The 17,807-nt window shown below is 54.7% G+C and overlaps 1 protein-coding gene across 10 annotated transcripts in view; it reads right to left on the bottom strand.

The window, feature by feature from the left end:
- The window catches only part of AXIN2 (axin 2), a 31,154-nt gene extending 13,868 nt beyond the window's left edge, over positions 1-17,286 (bottom strand). For 3 of the 10 annotated variants that reach the window (XM_070393711.1, XM_070393719.1, XM_070393720.1), the window contains exons 1-3: positions 16,532-16,977; positions 13,522-14,454; positions 4,977-5,117 (exon numbers count right to left, since the gene is read on the bottom strand). In XM_070393711.1, the coding sequence (XP_070249812.1) occupies positions 4,977-5,117; positions 13,522-14,336 (956 nt within the window). In that variant the 5' untranslated portion in view covers positions 14,337-14,454; positions 16,532-16,977. Of the gene's footprint in view, positions 1-4,976; positions 5,118-13,521; positions 14,455-14,884; positions 14,965-15,693; positions 15,846-16,531; positions 16,978-17,182 lie in introns of those variants that run through there. The other 7 variants (XM_070393717.1, XM_070393712.1, XM_070393715.1 and 4 more) reach the window with 7 other exon arrangements.
- Positions 17,287-17,807: the final 521 nt, after the last annotated feature.

Raw genomic sequence — 17,807 nt, 5'->3', positions numbered from 1 at the left:
AAGCATCTTCTTCCAAAACAGCCCCTCATTCCAGAAGGGGGCCTCTCTCCTTTTTATTCGGGCTCTAAAGTCTATGATCAGCTTCCTGGCTGCTCAGGGCTGCGAGCTGAAGCCCGCGCGCCGGTCCCTACACCGCCTCCTTTCATCACGAACATGTGAGCTAACGAGCCGCTGCCGGGCCCAGCTGTTTCTGGGAGCACCGGGTTTGAAGTGTGGACTCCATTTAGCTGCCATTTAAACCAAGCCAATTAGCTTAGCCTTTTGACTCCGCGGTGGTGCCCGGCCTAACCTGAATGTCGTTTTCCGGGGACTTTGAAAGAGCGGGCTCCCGCGCTCAGGCGTCCGCGCTCAGTTCCATTTGGCAGCCTCTCAGAGGGCCTCTGATCACAGCCAACATCAAAAGCCCGGTTTGTAAGATAAGGTAATATTTGAAGTTCACACGGTGGCTTTCACTGGTGTCCAAAGTAAACCCATAAATTAAGATATAGGGAAACAAAAATAAATAAATAAAACGACCCGCGCCGCCCTCTGTGTGTGCGACGCGAGGGAAGCATCGTGCACTGATTTGGGGACACCCCGGGCGGACTCGGCCTTCAAGTCCAGCTGCTGCACGTGGCACACACGATGCCTGCCCCCTAACACAGGGCACACCTGGGGGCAGGGACCTGCTGCTGCTGAGGTTTCCAGCCTCTGGCTTCCTCCTCCTGGGCCTGATGCCCGGGAATGCCCAGCCCCCGCTCCTGTCTCCCAGACTCCAAAGACGGGGCTTGGGACTTGGCTGAGAATCTGGCAGCTAACTTTCAAAAAAAAGAAAAAGAAAAAAATTTTAAAGCCATTTCTTCCGAGAATGTGGGTTTCAGAGTAATAGGCTCATAAAAGGGCCTTCTCAGAGGCCTCTCGGGACCCCCGTCCCAGCCATCCTCAACAGGGCGTTTTACTTGGTGGGAAAACAGAAGCCAGCCTTGGTTTCTTTAGATCCCCGCCCGTGCTGGACCTCCAGGCCCCGCTGCCCCTGGAACAAGCAAGTGCAGGCCGGCCCTGCCCAGCTTCTACCCAGGCCCCCTGCAAAGGCCCCGGGACTTCACTGGTTCTATCGCCAATGAGACGATGGCCTCCCCGGGCTTGTGTCTAATGAACTCCAACCTTCTGGAGTCTATTGAAGGCTGCCCGTGACCCCCTCGACCCCTCCTCAGTCACATCCCCTCCTCAGCTCCCAGCAGGGCAGCCGGCCCCCTCCCCGCCCCTGCCGCCCCCCTCCCCGCCCGAGCCGGCCATTGTGGCCAGGAGAAACAGCCAGGGCCTTTTCATGCTTTATGGGGTGCTCCTATTCACTTGTTCAAGGAAATTTCAAAGGGCCTGCTACCCTCTTATCCCCTCTAAGCTTCCCCAGATGAACAATGGGCTGAAAGCGATTCAGTTCGGCTTTTCATCCCCCACACACTTTATTCCTCGCTCGGCACTCTCATGTGGGCCAGGCCCACAATTGGCAGAGCTCTGAGGAGGGGTCTAATCCCAGCCCTGGGAATCCTGGGTGACCCGCCCGACGCTGGGCAGGTCACATGCACTCAGGGCACGCCAAGTCCGCTGGGCAGGAGCGTGGGGAGGGCCCCGGGGACCCCCAGTGCCTGGCAGCTTGACACCCACAGAAACGTCTAAGCCCAAACACTCATCCCACCTGATGGGCCCTGGAGACCCCTTTGTCCCCCACTCTGGGCAGCACCAGGCGGAGCCCCTGGACAAACCACTCCCGAGAGAGGATGTCCCGCTCCCAGCTGGCATAGGAAGGCCCCCGTGGGCCCAGCTGTCGAGGCCCCATCTGATACCCGCCCACCTGGTTGGGAGGAGGCAGGCACCCAGCGCTGGGCCCCCAGGTCTCCGGCCCTCCCAGGCACCTGCTCTTGAGGTTGGCATCCTGGTTTCCTCACCCCCAAGCCACGTAGCTTCACCCTAGGCGGGATCCCCGAGGTTCTGCCAGTGGGGGCCCAAGGGAATGTCCTGTGCCCAGAGAGAAAGCCACTAAGTGAGGGCTCTGCCTCCGTATGAAGTGGACCTCACTGGCCACACTCTACCTTCTGCCCAGAACAGCTGGCTCGCAAAGGCCACCTGTCTGATCCCTACGAGAGGAGAGGCTCTCCCGGCTCCAGGCCCACAAGTTCTTTAGCTAAAGTGGGGGGGGGGGGGAGAGCTTTAAAGTCACCTCTGTAAAAGCGAGGAAGGTTTCTTTTGGGAAGGGGATGAAAGAAGAGGGGTAACGGGGGAGGGTGCAGGGGAGAAGTTAGAACTTGCTCCCTCCTACCCCTCCCCCCAACCCATTAAAAAAGCAGCAGTGTGGGTGATCGCTAATAAATAAAAAGAAAAAGAAACTCAAAGTGGCTCAAAGGTCTCGTTACCCACTGGTCCTAATAACGCATCTCACGTTGGAACTGTGGGTGCTTGGGGGAAGGGGGAGAGGCAAAGGGCAGCAGCTGGTGTCTGGCCTGGAGCTGAGTCCGGTTCTGCCGAGAGAAGCTATGGCAGCATGGGCCTTACTTCCACCTGTCAGTCACGGGACGGCCCTTCCCGATTGGGTCTTGTGAGGCTCCACCATGTATGGGGACCACGCCCCCAGTTATCTCATCATGAAGCCAGAAGAACACAGCGATGGGGGTGGAACTGAAATAAATGCAGGCCAGGACCAGCAAGCAGGCCAAACAGTCTCTAAGGAAACTAAACAGAAGCCTTCCACAAACTACCTTTGACTTTGCAGTCACTCAATCCCTCATTCAAATCCGACTTCACCTATTTCACGTAATGCTACCACTCCCACGCAACCCACAACACAACAAAAGCTGAAGGAGTAATGCTACCAGTAGCCAGCACACAACGGCAGCAAACAAACATACAGCAGGCAGGGTGACAAGAAAAAGAAAAACTCATTTTGAAAATGGGAGGGGGTCTCGACCAGTGTTGCTCAGTGGTTGAGCATCGACCTATGGTCACCGTGGTGGGCAAACTGCAGCTCGGGAGCCACATGCGGCTCTTTGGCCCCTTGAGTGTGGCTCTTCCTAAGCATTAGGAGTACCCTAATTAAGTTAATAACAATGTACCTACCTATATAAGTTTAAGTTTAAAAAATTTGGCTCTCAAAAGAAATTTCAATCGTTGTACTGTTGATATTTGGCTCTGTTGACTAAAGAGTTTGCCAACCACTGGTCTAGGACAGTGGTTCTCAACCTTGGCTGCACATTAGAATCACCTGGGAATCTCTTTAAAATCCTGATTACAGGGCACATGCCCAGGTTGCAGGCTCGATCCCCAGTTGGAGGCATGCAGGAGGCAGCCAATCAATGATTCTCATTGATGTTTCGATCTCTCCCTCTCCCTTCCTAAAGTCAATAAAAATGTACATAAAAAACGAAAAGAAAATGGGGGGCGGGGGGGCACAATACCACGTGTAGGGGCAGATAGCCTGATATAACCTTATAATCTATGAGATAATACAACACAGTACGAAAACAGATCTTGATATTAATTGTTTGGATCAAGAAATAAATTATGCCTACCTAATACTATTCCATAAAGACAGAGTAAAAATGTATTAAGAACTATGTCTATCAAAGGATAATTTTTCTCAATATGGATATTTAAGGAGTTCAGGCCGACTTACTTCTGTGGAACTCCTCATTCCTCCACATTGGAGGAAAGATGTGTACCCTTACTTATTGCTTCTCAAGGCAAAACTGCTATTCTTTTATTAAAGTAGGATGCTTCATCTTAAGGATTTCTCCCTTTATCACCAGGGGAATCTGAGGTGACACAATAAAAGCCACCAGGATTTTAATTAATAGCAGAGTCCCAAACCAGCCTCATCAACTTTCCTTCTAACTAGTTCCATGCCAGAGACCAAGCAACAGGACATTGGCCAATAAAAACCATATAATCTCAAACAAACTGGAGGAATAGGCAGTCCGGTTTTTAGGAAGGTAAAAGGGACACACTCTAAGTACGCCAGAACTCACACAGCTCAATGGGTTTGCCTTTTAAAACTGCTCCCTTAGCGGGACAAAGTCCTACTCAAAACGTTTGTGGGGAAGCCTTCAAAGAGCATTTCCAGAATGGTGGTTCTCAACTGGTGTTGGGTGGAAAGCTCTTGAGGAAGTTCTGCCCAAGACCTGGCTCTCCCTCCAGCCTCCTGCATCAGAATCCCAACGGATGGCAGGAGATGGGGATACCCAACCCACTGCACTCACGCACACATGCGCACACACACACACTGGAATTCACATAGAATGTATGCTGTTCGCCTCCATTGCACGACCACAAATGACCTAAAGCTCAAAGCATGACCCCGCCCCTGCCCTGCTGACCTCAGCAGACCACCCTGATGACTTGGATGGCTTTCAGAAATCAAAGCCATCCTTCTGCAAAAGAGCCAAGATCAGGCTCGACTTCGGAGGGAACCCAAACTTGGGGTAGAACCCCCACCCGACACAGAGCAGGCATCCACCGGGACTTATTCAGTTGAACGATGTCCATGTGAGCACATTCATGAGGGAAACTGACACTTTTGGACTCACAGCTTCCATGCCTTTTCCTTCAAAAACAATGAACTAGACACAAACCCTTTTGACGCCACCCTGTCCCCCACCTGCTGGTTCTATAGAACCTGGCTTTCAAGGCCAACCCAGCACTTGTGCCCACAGGGAAGGCAGGCAAAATGACAACCAAAAGATGTGTGGTTACACTCAAATGTATAGATCTTCACCTTAACCTTCCATACGTTATCTTAGTTTTCTTCTGTTAAGGTACCACCCAACCTTCCCTTCAAGGCTCTAAGCTTACCACCACCTCACCTACCATGTCACCCTCCTCAACCACCAAACACATGTCCACAGATGGGATCTGCAAAGCCGGGTGAGGATGGCTGAGGGCTCTGGCCAGCCGATCCTGTGAATCACATGCCACCATGGACATGATGGGGACGCCAGAATACTTACACGCTACTGTCCGTCATGGACATGGAGTCGTCAGTCAGTGCGTCGCTGGATATCTCACTATCGTTGGCACTGGTGGCTGGTGCAAAGACGTAGCCGGAACCTACGTGGTACGGGTTAACAGGATCGCTCCTCTTGAAGGACCTGCAGGGAAAGTATGACAGTGGTGCGTCACGGATGCTCAGCAGAAACCCAGGTAGCCAGGTGGCCCCAGGACGAGTGCACAACCCCACGATCCATTCAATGGCAACCTGCTGCCCAGGGCTGGCTGCTCTCTGGGCAGAAAGCAGGGGCTTATAAGACACTGACTGGCCCTGGCGAGAAAGCAGGCTGGGTTCCTCTGCCCCCACAGGAAGGTCTGCCAGGGGGCGGAGGACCCCAGAGGCAGCCAGGGGATCCTAGCAAGTTCTACGTACACACTCACACATGGGAAGAACAGGACTCTGGTCTTGGAGGGGAGGCTATGGATTAGAAGAGGGGAGTGAGTGAGTGGAGACGGGGTGTCTTCCCCCTCCCTGTCCCCTATCCGAGCTAGCACCAGGGGCGTACAATGTCAGGGTCCTAAGGTATCTTAAGTTTCCTCAGTAGCTGTAAGCATAGTTCGGAGACGCAACCACTTATAGGCCTGGCATGGCCTTCGCATGTCAACTTTGGGGCCAGTGAGCTGGACAGATGGCACAGAAAAGTTTAAGACAATGTTTAGGACTTGCACCCCATCCACAGCTGGGCTTCTGTGTGCCCCCCGCATCCTCCCTCCCACCCCCGCCCTTCATTCTCCCAGGCTGGCTAAGGCCGGTGGGATTAAAATGAGCAGCACAGCTGTTTCAAAGGAGGGTCCAGGCCCCTCCTCCGGTGTCTCCCCCTTTTGTTTCCGTGGCCTCTGCCACCCCATTTTGCCCTCTTGATCTCCTCCCAGAACAACCAGAGTGTCTGCCTCCTGCTGGGCCGCATTCCTCTTGTGTCACCAGCAAGGGACTTACGTGGGGGGAGAAGGAGGCAGGGGCCACGGTGGTCTTGGGGCTGCAGGAAGGGCCTGTGAAGCCTGAAGTTGCAGGCGGCCTCGTTTACAAAGACGGGCATACTCCACAGGCCCACCAAGTCTATGCCAACAACAAAGAAACCAACTGGAGGGGAACAGTGGGCTCAGAGACAGAACCGACCCCATCAGGCCACTGCGACCCCATCAGGCCACTGCGACTGGTCTTATAAAGATGGCCTGGGGTTGGCAGATGCAAGGGCCATGAAAGGTCAAAGCAGTCTTATGCTCGTGTGCACTGAGCTCCCACTCACCTACTATGTGTTCAGCACCGCATTGGACTGTGGGTGTACGCAGCCCCAGTCTCTGGTCGCCTGGTACCCATGGCCTGGTAAGGGTGTCACCATATGTGGGGAGAGAGTGGGCACCACAAGGGAGGTAGACTGTGTAATTACAGGCCCATGAAGAGGAGCACACCTTTCAACTCATCTCATTTAATCCTCATGGCCACCTGGGGGCGGAGCAGAGCCCTGTGCCCGTTCTCCAGGGGTGCCCATGGCGGTCCCACAAGTACAGCAGCCTGGCCTGGACCACAGAGCTGGTACGAGTGGGCATGGGATTGGTTTGTTTGGTGCTCTCTCAACCTCTCTTTTGCTTCCTGATACAAAGACTAGCCTCAACATTTAAAAAAGCTCCAGAAGAAGAGGCCGTATGAGTGGCCTGGTAGAGGTCACCCTGGTAGAGCTAACGGGGTGTTTCTAGCTGGATGGTGATGGAAACAAGGTGAACCCTGGTGGGTGAACAGGAATTCGAGGAGATGCCACCCAGGATGGGGGAAGCAAAAAGTAGTTAAAAAGTCCTCCCCAGCCGAGCTGGCATGGCTCAGTGGTTGAACATCGACCTATGAACCAGGAGGTCATGGTTTGATTCTCAGTCAGGGCACATGCCCAGGTTTTGTGCTTGATCCCCAGGAGGGGGCGTGCAGGAGGCGGCCAATCAATGATTCTCTCTCATCATTGATGTTTCTCTCTCTCTCTCTCTCTCTCTCTCTCTCTCTCTCTCTATATATATATATATATATATATATATATATTCATTCCTGCCCAGACTGGGGAGGAAGTGGGTGGAGCTAGTTGAGTCAGGAAGGGGCAGGGAGAGGAGAGGGCTTGAGGTTTTCCCAGCAGCATGGGTAACTGAGAGAGGGTGCACTAGGTTGGACTGGAAGGAGGGGTGGTGGGGGGCGGGGGGGGGGGGGGGGGCAGATGCCGGACAGACCGAATGGGATAGAGGAGGAGGAGGAGGACGGTCCCTGCCTTTAAGGGGCTTGCACTCTTGTAGCAGGAGTGACAGCACTAACAAGGTAAGTCACATTCGGAGTCATAACATTTTAGAGTCAGAATGAACCTTAGACATTATCTAAACCAACCCCCTCAGTTTAGAAATGTTGATAAAAACCAAGAGCTACCATTGGTTGAGTACTTAGTATGGGTGGGGTCTTTGTTCTTGTCATTGATGTTTATCGAGCATCTGCTGCCCAATCATCTTTCATCCTCACAAACATCCAAGGAAAAATGGAAACCCAGGTGGGACCCCACAGCCTTCTGGGAGGCCACCAGGCTGGAGACTGGGCCATGTGGAAGCCACAGCTGGACTCCTTGAGAAGCTCGGCTGGCAGGCACCTTGGTTCATTCTACTGAACTAGATGGGAACATAAAGCCAGATCTTAGAGATGTTACACAGATGCAGAATCAGCTGGAAAGTGCAAAGGGGGAACACTGCAATGGAACCTATCAAATACCTTGGGCCCAGTGACCTTGAACAGTCACCTGCATGCTCTGGCCCTGTTCTCATATCTGTGAAGGGCAAGAAATCTTACTCCCTCCCAGGATTCTTTATGACAATTAAATGAGGATGGTAAGATCTTCCATGCCTTAGCGCTGGTCCGCATGTCCTTACTCTGGGATTCCCAGGCACCAGGGCTAGAGAGAAGAGTAGTGACAGAAAAAAAAAAAAAAAAAAGCAATTGGTATTTCTGGAGACGAGAAGGAATGAGGCATGAATCAGTGAAAACAGTCTCCTAGTCGACAAGGGAGCTAAAAAAGAAGAGAATGGTCCTGTTTGGCATCAAAGGCAAAACGAGAGGAAATGGGCTTACAGGCTTCATAAGTCAGAAAGAGGAGAGCACTTTACTTTCTAATTAATTATTAGACCCATGAAGTGGATGGGGACAGGTTATGGAATTGCCCAAGTCTTTAAAGTAGCCAGAGTGCCCCACTATCTGGGGTGCTTGGATGGGGCTACTGCTCAAAGCGAGATGGACAAGATAACTTCTCCAGGATCCCTTCCTGTCTTCAGGAACACAGTCAGAAGTAAGCTTTGGAAGCCCTTGATGGGAAACAGAAATCAAGAGGTTGAGAGCTGGTGCTAGCTTAGCTCCCACCCAGCTGGGTGGCCACAGGCAAGTCACAGCCCCCAGGGCGTGGGGCATCCATCTCAGACAAGCACAGTTTAAACACAGCCAGCTGCGTGACGTTCTCACACCCGCTGCAAGGCCCAAGAAGGGCACTGTAATTGGGGGGGAATCAGTTTAATACTCCACAAAACCAAGAGCCAACACAAACAGAGAGCTCCTGTGGCTCTTTTTCCCTCTGTGGTATTTATCACGACTTATAATTAATGACACAGCATCGGCGTGTTTTCACACTGAATGCATGCTCTGAGCAACTAGACTGGAAGCTCCATGAGGGCCAGGACCCATCTGACTTCCTCACGTGTGTCTCCCCAAAGCTGAACGTTCGCTTGTGACATGGGGCAGAAGCACAAAACCTTGTTGAACCTCCTTAAAATACCTGGGTCCATCAGATGGGCTGCTGACAAGTTTTTTTGGTTTTTTTTTTTAGTCCAAAGGCCAAGTACAAGATCAAAACAGCCTTAAATAGCATCCAAACACCCTTTCTACCACTTCAGTGTTGCTATCTTTGTGGTGCTAACATATCAACAACGTCCCAAATGTAAGGGTTATAATTCAACTTCCACAGGGAGAAAATGACTCAACAGGCATTCCTCCTCCTCCCGCCCCAAACAAAAAAGGCACCTCACTCAGATTCCATGTGTGCGCCCAGCTCTGCCCTCCTTGAACACATGGATCCCAAAATAAACGCGTCTCCCTTTGCTTCCAAAATAGAGGGCTACTGTGTGACCAGTCATTAAACACAGAATATACTGCTCTTAGCTCAGTTGACTGCAATAAAGTGTTTGGACTTTCCTACAATCATAACAAGATAAGGCAGAGAGGAAGGAGGCAGGGTTGTGGGGGAGACAAACTCAATTTTTAAGAACCCCAAACTTTGTCAAAAATCACCAGATAATGAAAAAAAAAAGGATTAAAGCTGTTTTCTTGTGATTACTTAACACACACACACACACAACGGAAAGAAACTCGGCCATGCTACAGTAATTGTACCCAGATGCTTTGATTATTTCTTCAGGACTGTTGTGCTCCCAGTTGCTGGCAGGATTTTAAATTCCTAGGGAGAGTGGAGGCCCATGGTACACATTTTGCACTGGGCGGACCAAGTTTGCAACGTCCATGTGCACAGGGCTTTCGGCTGTCAGGTAGCGGAGGATCCTGGGGTCTTACTCGCTGGGGAAGTATGTGCTGCTCCACCTATTCTCATCTCTTATCTGGATGAGACGCTGCAGGCCCAAACCCCTCCCCAAGCACCAGGGCAAAGGCTCTACAGAGAACACAGCAGAACTGACCTGTGGGGCCTCCTTCTGGGCCCCCTCTCAAAACAGTGCAACTTAAAAAAAAATGATTTGCTTCTAAGGCTGTGTGTTGAGGGCTTCCAGAAGCCCTGTGACAATCTACTCCCACAGTCACTGTCCAGATCGCAACACTGTCTTCGGCAAGCATTGTCTATGGCAACATCAGGGGGCATTCGGTGGGGGCCGGGCACTCGAGAGCGCGGGGCACTTGGGCCCTGAGAACGCCGGCAAACTTTTACCGTGGGGTGTCTGAGCAAACTGCCCTCCCCGGAGCTTCCACCCTAATTGTGGCCTACTGCTTCCAGCATATCTTTCCTATGGCATCATTTTCTTTGATAATTGAAGCCAAGCTTGATTCCAATGGCTTCGCACAAAAACGGGCCTCATCAGCGAGTTCTTTCAGAGAACAGGAGGCACTTGGAGCCAGCAGAGGGCCATCTGCTGGGCCCGGCTTATTTTAAGTGAGGCCAGAGCAGAGGGTCCAATGAGAGACAGATGAGACCCGCCTTGGGCAGGGACACACAAGGGCCAGTGCAGAGAGGGAAGGACGTGGGGAGGGCTGTGTGCGCCCCACACTGTCTTCTCCTTCCTAAAATAAATGCTGGGCCCGGCTCCTAATCCCACAGCCCCCTTCACACACACCTCGCCACTCCGTGTGTGTTTATGTGCCGGACTTTTTACACGTGCTTCTACCAACAGGTCACTCTTGCTCTAGGTTATTTATAGAGACCATCAAAAGCCCAGGCCTCCCACTCAACCACTGGCAAACCAGAGTCCTTCCCTCTGAGGGTAATTCCTGCTCTTCCGTTCCAACTATTTATATTAAACCTGACACCAAATCAGTAAGGACACAAACAAGTCATTAAAAATGAGGCTCCTTTGAGTGCCCAGGGTAAACACAGGGCCTGGAAGACCAGCCAGTGCTCTGGGCATCCAGCTGCCAGGACTGGGCTTCACCAGCTGATGAAGGGAGAACTTCCGCAGGACTCATTTACTTCTGTTTCATTCATTTCACTCACTCAATAAAAGCCCGTCCCATAGGTCAGGTACCTTGTCGATGAGTGAGTGAGTGAATTAGGAGGGAGACTTAAAGAATTAGCTAGGATCCCTGCACCCCAAGAACCAGCTGCAAAGACAGACTTCAGTTCAACAAGTAGAGAAAGCTGAGGCACGCTTGGGGGAAACATGCTAATGCAGCGGTTCTCAACCTGTGGGTCGCGACCCCTTTGGGGGTCGAACGACCCTTTCACAGGGGTCGCCTAAGACCATCGGAAAACACATACATAATTACATATTGTTTTTGTGATTAATCACTATGCTTTAATTATGTTCAATCTGTCACAATGAAATTGGGGGTCACCACAACATGAGGAACTGTATTAAAGGGTCGCGGCATTAGGAAGGTTGAGAACCTTGCTCTAACGCGTTACAATGACTATGGGCTAGAACCCAGGAGTCACTCTTTGAAAGTGGTATCTTAACCTGATTGCCCTTTGCACATACCCAGTAGTTATCATTATTAAATTACACTAATTATAACACTTTATACAGACATCTGTTCAAAACATCCTACTAGCAACCGATGACATAAACAGAAAGGATGGTGCCCACTCATTTTATGGATGGCACATGGGGTTCAGAAAGGCTTAAACCCAGGTAGTAAGTGGTAAGACAGAGGCAGGACCCAGTCCTTTAAATAATTTGGGACACCCCCAAACACACCGCTGTACACTTGAATGTCTTGCATGTTAAAACGAAATTTGGATATGGCTTAAATTCTCTTTGACAACGCCCACCTAAGATATCTGGGCTTCATGAAGTCCTGGTACAATATTGCATTTCAAGCCAACAGTGGGAAAAAGTACACACAAGCATAGAATGGAAAGTCAAGAGGCCAATGGAAAGGTGCCACCTGTGTAGTGGTGATGCCCACGGTTCACAGCCATGGAAAACATGGAAACCCAAAGGATCAACAAGTTTCACAAGAGTAACCTCCCAAAAGTGTAATCCTGGTGCAATCCTAGTTGAGGCCTGTGGAAGGAGGAGGGGCACCCCAAGGCTGGGTCTACTGCCCACCCACGGAGGGGAGGGGTCACGGCAGGGTCCTGCCTCCCGGTGCTTTCTTACTGATGACATCCCAAACCACACACAGTGCTATTTACAAAGGTGACACTCGGGGTCCTGACACAGAAGCCCCCCTGTCAGAGGCCCCAGGGGAAGCAGCCGCCTTACCACAGGCCTTAGGGAGTCTCAGCGACCACTGCCAAACCGGAGAGCAAAGAGACCAGAAGAGGTTTTACTCCACGTTCACTTAATTAAATGGGGCAGTCGCAGCAGGTGCCCAGGGACTGCCCAGCCCAGAGGCCAGAACCAGTATCTTCCTTCAAAACCACCCGAAACCATAAGCTTATTGATGCCGAAACAACTTCAGGTGATCCTCTGCTTCTTTGCAAAAGCCCATCGGTTCCACTTAGGTGTAGACCAGATGTCTATGAATGGCTCCCAAGGATATAAGAGCGCCCCCTGGTGGTTGGGAGAACAAGCCCATTCCCTCCCTGAGAAGTCAACTGTCTTGGCGAGCGGTCCCCTAAATCATCTCCGCTCCTCGGTTCAGACCTAGCTGCTCTGCCCCTTCTGCTGTTGCTGCTGGTGGTGACTGGAGGCCCTCCCCTTAAGAGACAGGGCAATCTCCAGAGTCTTTAACACATGAAGAAATACACCATGGCTAGCAAGGCAAGCCTTTCAGCTAGCAATCAAGTACCCACCCCCCTTCCCTTGCATGCCATAAGCAACAACCTAGAATTAAGAAGCTCCTTCTCTCTTTGAATATTCGGAAGGGGAGGGAGGGAGAGAAGCAGAAAAACTCATGCTCACAGGAGGTCTGAAGTTGCCTTGGACGGTCAAAAATCTTAAGACTTGGCCATTCTCTAAAGGACTGTTTGTCTTTGAAGCCTCAAAAAGGGAAAATTCTCCAGGGCCCCAGTCTTTGCTGGCCAAGACCTCTGCTCCATCAACACTGAGCAACAACATAATCAGCGGAGGTCTGCCTCCGGGCGCACGCACTGAAAACCCACATTCACACACCAGCGGACTGCGAAGTTAAGGGTCCCTAGTCTGGGACAGCCACAGGGCCTTCCCTCGTGAGGAGAGTTTCTTGCTGGGCAGAGACCTAATTCTACAAACAGACCCAATTGCTGGCTCTTATCTTCACATAAAAGTTCAAAAGATCCCACTTACCCCACATCCAATGGGTACACACATTATTTCCTGTGTCTCCACCACAACCCAGCTGGCTCCCTAGCCACATTAATTCCACTCTCTACTGATTGGTGGTGAATGACCCCTTCCAAAACTGGTGCTTACTGTATTTGGTGACTCAGCGGCATCAAAAGCTGTTGTTAAGCTGCTGTTTCTCTCTCTCTCTCTCTCTCTCTCTCTCTCTCTCTCTCTCTCCCCTCTCCCCCCCCCCTCCTCTCCTCTCCTCTCCTCTCTCCCACCCCCACCCCGGTTTCTAAGATTGGCCCAGGAAACTGAGTAACGCGCATTAATGAATATGCTCACCAGTGTTTGAATTAGCACTGGCAGCCTGCAGGCACTTAGGTGTGTGTGCGCATCGGCCCCCTCTCCCCCGCCCCCAACAACAAAAAGCAAGATCAAAGCATTCATGGCCAGGGATCCTGGCTCTCAACGGACCTTTGTCAGCCTCTGCAGCACATCCATCCAACCATCCACCCCACATAACTCAAAACATCTGCAAAACCCATGCCATCCGCCACCCACCCCCTCCACCCCTGCCAGTCTTACCTGTATCCATTTTCGACCGTTTCCGCGGACCTCACGTTAGCGGTCGCCCTCAGAGTTTTGCTGGACAAGCCAACCACAGTGGGTGAAAGTTTGCACTTGAAGTCAGCACAAGTCCACTCCTCTTCTTCGTTCAAGGTGGGGAGATAGCCACACACGACCTTTAGGCTCCCCAGTCCCCCGTTGCTCATATAAGCTGTGTTTTCTCCCCCACTCCTCACATATTCGAGGTATATATCAGAAGTCAAAAACATCTGGTAGGCATTTTCCTCCATCACCGACTGGATCTCGGTCTGCGCCTGGTCAAACATGATGGAATCAATCTGTTGCTTCTTGATGCCATCTCTTATGTAAGTCTTGGTGGCGGGTTTCAGCTGCTTGGAGACAATGCTGTTGTTCTCGATGTACCTTTTGTAGATCGCTTTGGCTACGCGCAAAGTTTTGGTATCCTTCAGGTTCATCTGCCTGAATCCATTGCAGGCAAACCAGAAGTCTAAAGTATCCACGCATTTCTCCCTCTCCAGGAAAGTCCGGAAGAGATAAGCACCGTCTTGATCGCCCAACAAGGAGTGTAAGGACTTGGTCCACCTGGTCAGAGGGGAATCCGGAGATGCCCGCCCCTCCGGTTCCCCCAAACCGTCCTCGTTCCGCCGGGTGTTGGAGGAGACGGGCATGGGTTTGGTGGCCTGGCCCTTCCCCACCGCGGGCTGGCAGGGTGGGGTCTCCCCTTCTTCCCCCGGAACCGGGGGCCGGGGAGCATCCTCCCTGAAGCTGCTGCTGGGGTCTGGCAGGCGAGGAACCAACACAGCACTACTCATGGTGAGCCAGCTCTTCTCACTGAGTTTGGGAATTGTTTTCTTCCTCCAGCTCCTCTCAGCGATCAGCGTGGTCTCTCTTTCTCTCTCGAGTCAGCAGGGGCTCATCTGAGCCTCCTTTCTGGGAAGAAAAGGAAGGGGGGAGGGTAGGGAGAGAAAAGGGTATTGATCTAATCAAAACCAGATCTACCCAACATCAAAGCAAGAAAGTAAACAGGCTTTTCAACTCCTCAAATTCAAATCAAGCAACCCAGCTATCAGCGAGGTGCTCATCTAAGGTATCAGACGCTTTTTCAAAGGCGAAATCTGAGCTCCCGGCACACTTGGGGTTGGGAGGGGGGGAGGGAGTTTGAGGGGGTTGATGGGGAAGGGGCGGGGAAAGGTAAAATGGGAGCAGGGAGGGTGGGTGGTGGGGGCGAAGAAGGGGCATGCGAGGTGTGAGACGTAACCTTCCAAAAAACCCACTGGCCCCAGCACGCAGGGCAGCTGGCCCGCGCCTCCCCGCTCCACTCCCTCCTCCCGCTCCCAGCATCAACTCCAAACACACGCACTCGGAGCCGCGCCGCAGGGCTGTGTGCAGGTGAAACCAATTTCGGTAAATTTCCCCACTCGGCTCTCCGCACAGATAACTCGAGCTCCAAACGTGCCCTTCCCCGGCATCTGGTTCCCATTCCCCCCACCCACCCCTTCCCTCTGCGCTCCCCCTTCCCTCTCCTTAAAAATTCAGATCTTCGACCGAGAAAGAAGCCCGCCCAGCAAGGGGCGGCACGGGCTCCCGGACTCCCAGCTGGAAACCGCCTCCCTCCCCAGCTGGAAAAGTCCCTGCGCCCCCGCCTCCCGCCTAGAATAAGGCTCGGTCCACACCTCTGTCTCCCCCGCGCCCCCAAACCAGAAATCAACTAACTCAGACGAGACTTTGATCTTCAAACTTTGCGAGACAGAAGAGAAGCCTGGGGACCCACCACCCCGGTTCCCCCGCCTCCCAAGCCACCTCCCGGAGCCGCGAACCCTACAAAACCGGACCAGAAACCGTCTCACGCTACCACAGTCTATGCCAAGAATCCCAAACTCTACTGACCTCGATCAAGCCTGTCTCTTTTTTTCCCAAAGAAAAGTCTTATCTCACCAATAAACAAGCCGCTTTCCCCAGCACAGGAAGGATCAAACTAAGGAGGGCCGGGGCGGGCGGGGGGATGGAGCGCGACCCTCGCCGCGGGCCCGTCCTCCCGGCCCAGGGTGGGTGCGCGCGGTCCCCGCCTGGGGCCTCAGGCCGCGGGCTGGGCTACTGGGCCGGCAGTGGCGGGGCTGCCGCGAGCGCTGCGTGACCCCGGCGGAGGGGCGGTGGAACGGCCCCCGTTACCTGGAAGACGAAGGCGGCCCGAGGCCGGGCTCTCATCTCCGCCGACCCCCCGGCCCGTCCCCCGGCCCAAATCCAACAGAGCGCGTCCAGAGCCGTGGAGCGCGGGGCCGAAGCCCCGGGAGGCGCTCGCAAAACCCCGATCCCGGCGCGGGTCGGACCCCGGCGCCGCTGCTCGCTTTAGAAAAAGCACGGAAAGCAGAGCCTGTTCCAGAAATGGCGACGCGCGGAGTCCGTGTCTCTCCGCAAAGGGGCCGGGGCGGCCAGGGGCGCGGGGCCCGGGCGGGAGGAGAGGCGCGGGGGACGCGGGCGCCCGGGCTCGGGCCGCTCCAGCTCGCAGACTGAGCCTCGGCCAGCGCTCGGGGCCCCAAAGCGCGGACCAGTGACTGGGAGGGGAGGGGGGAGAGAGGCGGGAGAAGAGGAGGGGCACGGGGAAGGGGGGTGGCGAGGGGAGGGGGCGGAGGTGAGGGCAACTGGGGGGGCGCCGCCACCCTTTCATCTCACCTTCCAAAGCCCTGCACACGCACAACCCCACTCACATCCCATAACCACCACCACGATGCGCTCCCCGGGGGGCATCTGCACCCTCTCCGCCCCGCCGCAGCCGCCACTTGCAGAAGTCTCTCCCCTGAGGCCCCCACCACCCCTCTGGGAAGGGGGCTCGCCCGCAGGGCGCTCGGGGCAGGCGGGCCAAGCCCCCAGGAGCGCTGGGCGCCGAGCCCGAAGCTCTCCTCCGCGCCCGCCCGGAGCGCGCCCCGAAATAGCCGGCCTGCCAACTTCAAAGGGCCGCCCGGCACATCAAAGCGCGCGGGCCGCCCGCCGCCCCTGCCTCCGCACTCACCATAGATCCCCGCGCGCGCTCCGCGGCGAGACCTCGCAAGCGCCCCGGGCAGGGCCCCGGCCCCGGCCCCCGGATCGGCTCGCAGCAGCCCCGGGCCCCCCCGGGCCGGTCCTGGCGTCGGGGAACATGGGGAGTCACGCGGCAGGGGAGGGGGGTGCGGGGAAACAATCCGGGATTAGAGCGAGATCCACCGGCCGGGGAGGGGAAGCGGCGGACCCCGCCGCCCCTTTTATGCAAAAGATCCGAGCGGGCCTCCGCCCCCGCCGCGGCCGCCCCCGGCCCCTCCGGCCCCCGCCCGGCCCGGCTTTCAACACAGGTCCTGTTTCCAGCAGTCACTCCGCGCACCAAATGTCCTCCGGGCGCTTCCAACAAAAACTGCGCTGTGGATTTAACAGTGCACTTCAAAGGCGCGAGCCGAGCGCACGGTCCTGAAAGGGCGGTACGCGCCGCCGCGCCCCGGGCCGCCCTCCGCGCCCCCGCCACCCCTCCTGGGGGCCGGCCGGCCCGCACCGCCCCTCCCGGCCCGGTCTCCGGCCGGCCGGACCCCCTCCCGTCCCCGACGCGCGCAAGGAGGCTCGGCGCGACCTCGCCCCCGGTCCCGGGAGGGCTTTCTTTGAAGCAGCTTTGCTGGGGCCGCGCCTCCACCCCTACCTTTTACAGCAGGGCTTTGGGCCGGGGAGACGGGCGCCTCGGACGCCGGGCGGCCGCGAAATCCATGGCTCTGCGGGGCTATTTTTATTTCCGAGCGTTCAGGTTGTTACCGAGTTGCCAGGACCTTATCAAAGCGCAGCGGGCTCCAGCCGCCTCCCCCGGGCCCGGCTCGGGGAGCCAGTGATCCCGCCGCGCCAATCACAGCGGCGCTCGGCCGGCCCGCGCCGCCCGCCTTAAAGGGGCAGCTCCCGGCGCCCGCCCGGGCTGGGCCGGGCCGAGCCCGCCCCTGCCGCCTGCTCCGCGCCCGCAGTAACCCGTTCCCCGCCCTCCTCCGCCCCCTGCCAGGCCCCGCCGCCCCAGGGGCGCTCTCAGCCTGAGTTTTGATTTTGCCTTTCAAGTTTTCTGGCCTCACTCTGGCTTCCTCCCCCCCCCCCCCGCCCCCCCCAATCCCTCTTGCTTGCCCTCGCCCTCCCCAGCTGTGGAAAGCAACAGTTTATTGTAGCATTCTGGCCAACACAAGAACTGCAAGCAGGCAGATTTTTTTTTTTTCTATCATCAAACACTTTTGCACTTCTATTCAAGTTTTCCTGGGAATGTGGGCTTGGAGGATCTTGTAAAGGAAATT

The sequence above is a fragment of the Myotis yumanensis genome, unplaced genomic scaffold (assembly GCF_028538775.1).
Source record: "Myotis yumanensis isolate MYYU_CA2020_CCGP unplaced genomic scaffold, mMyoYum1.0.hap1 SCAF_16, whole genome shotgun sequence".
Taxonomy (NCBI): Eukaryota; Metazoa; Chordata; class Mammalia; order Chiroptera; family Vespertilionidae; genus Myotis; species Myotis yumanensis.
The sequence above is the reverse complement of the archived record's forward strand: the minus strand, read 5'-3'. Positions and strand labels throughout refer to the sequence as shown.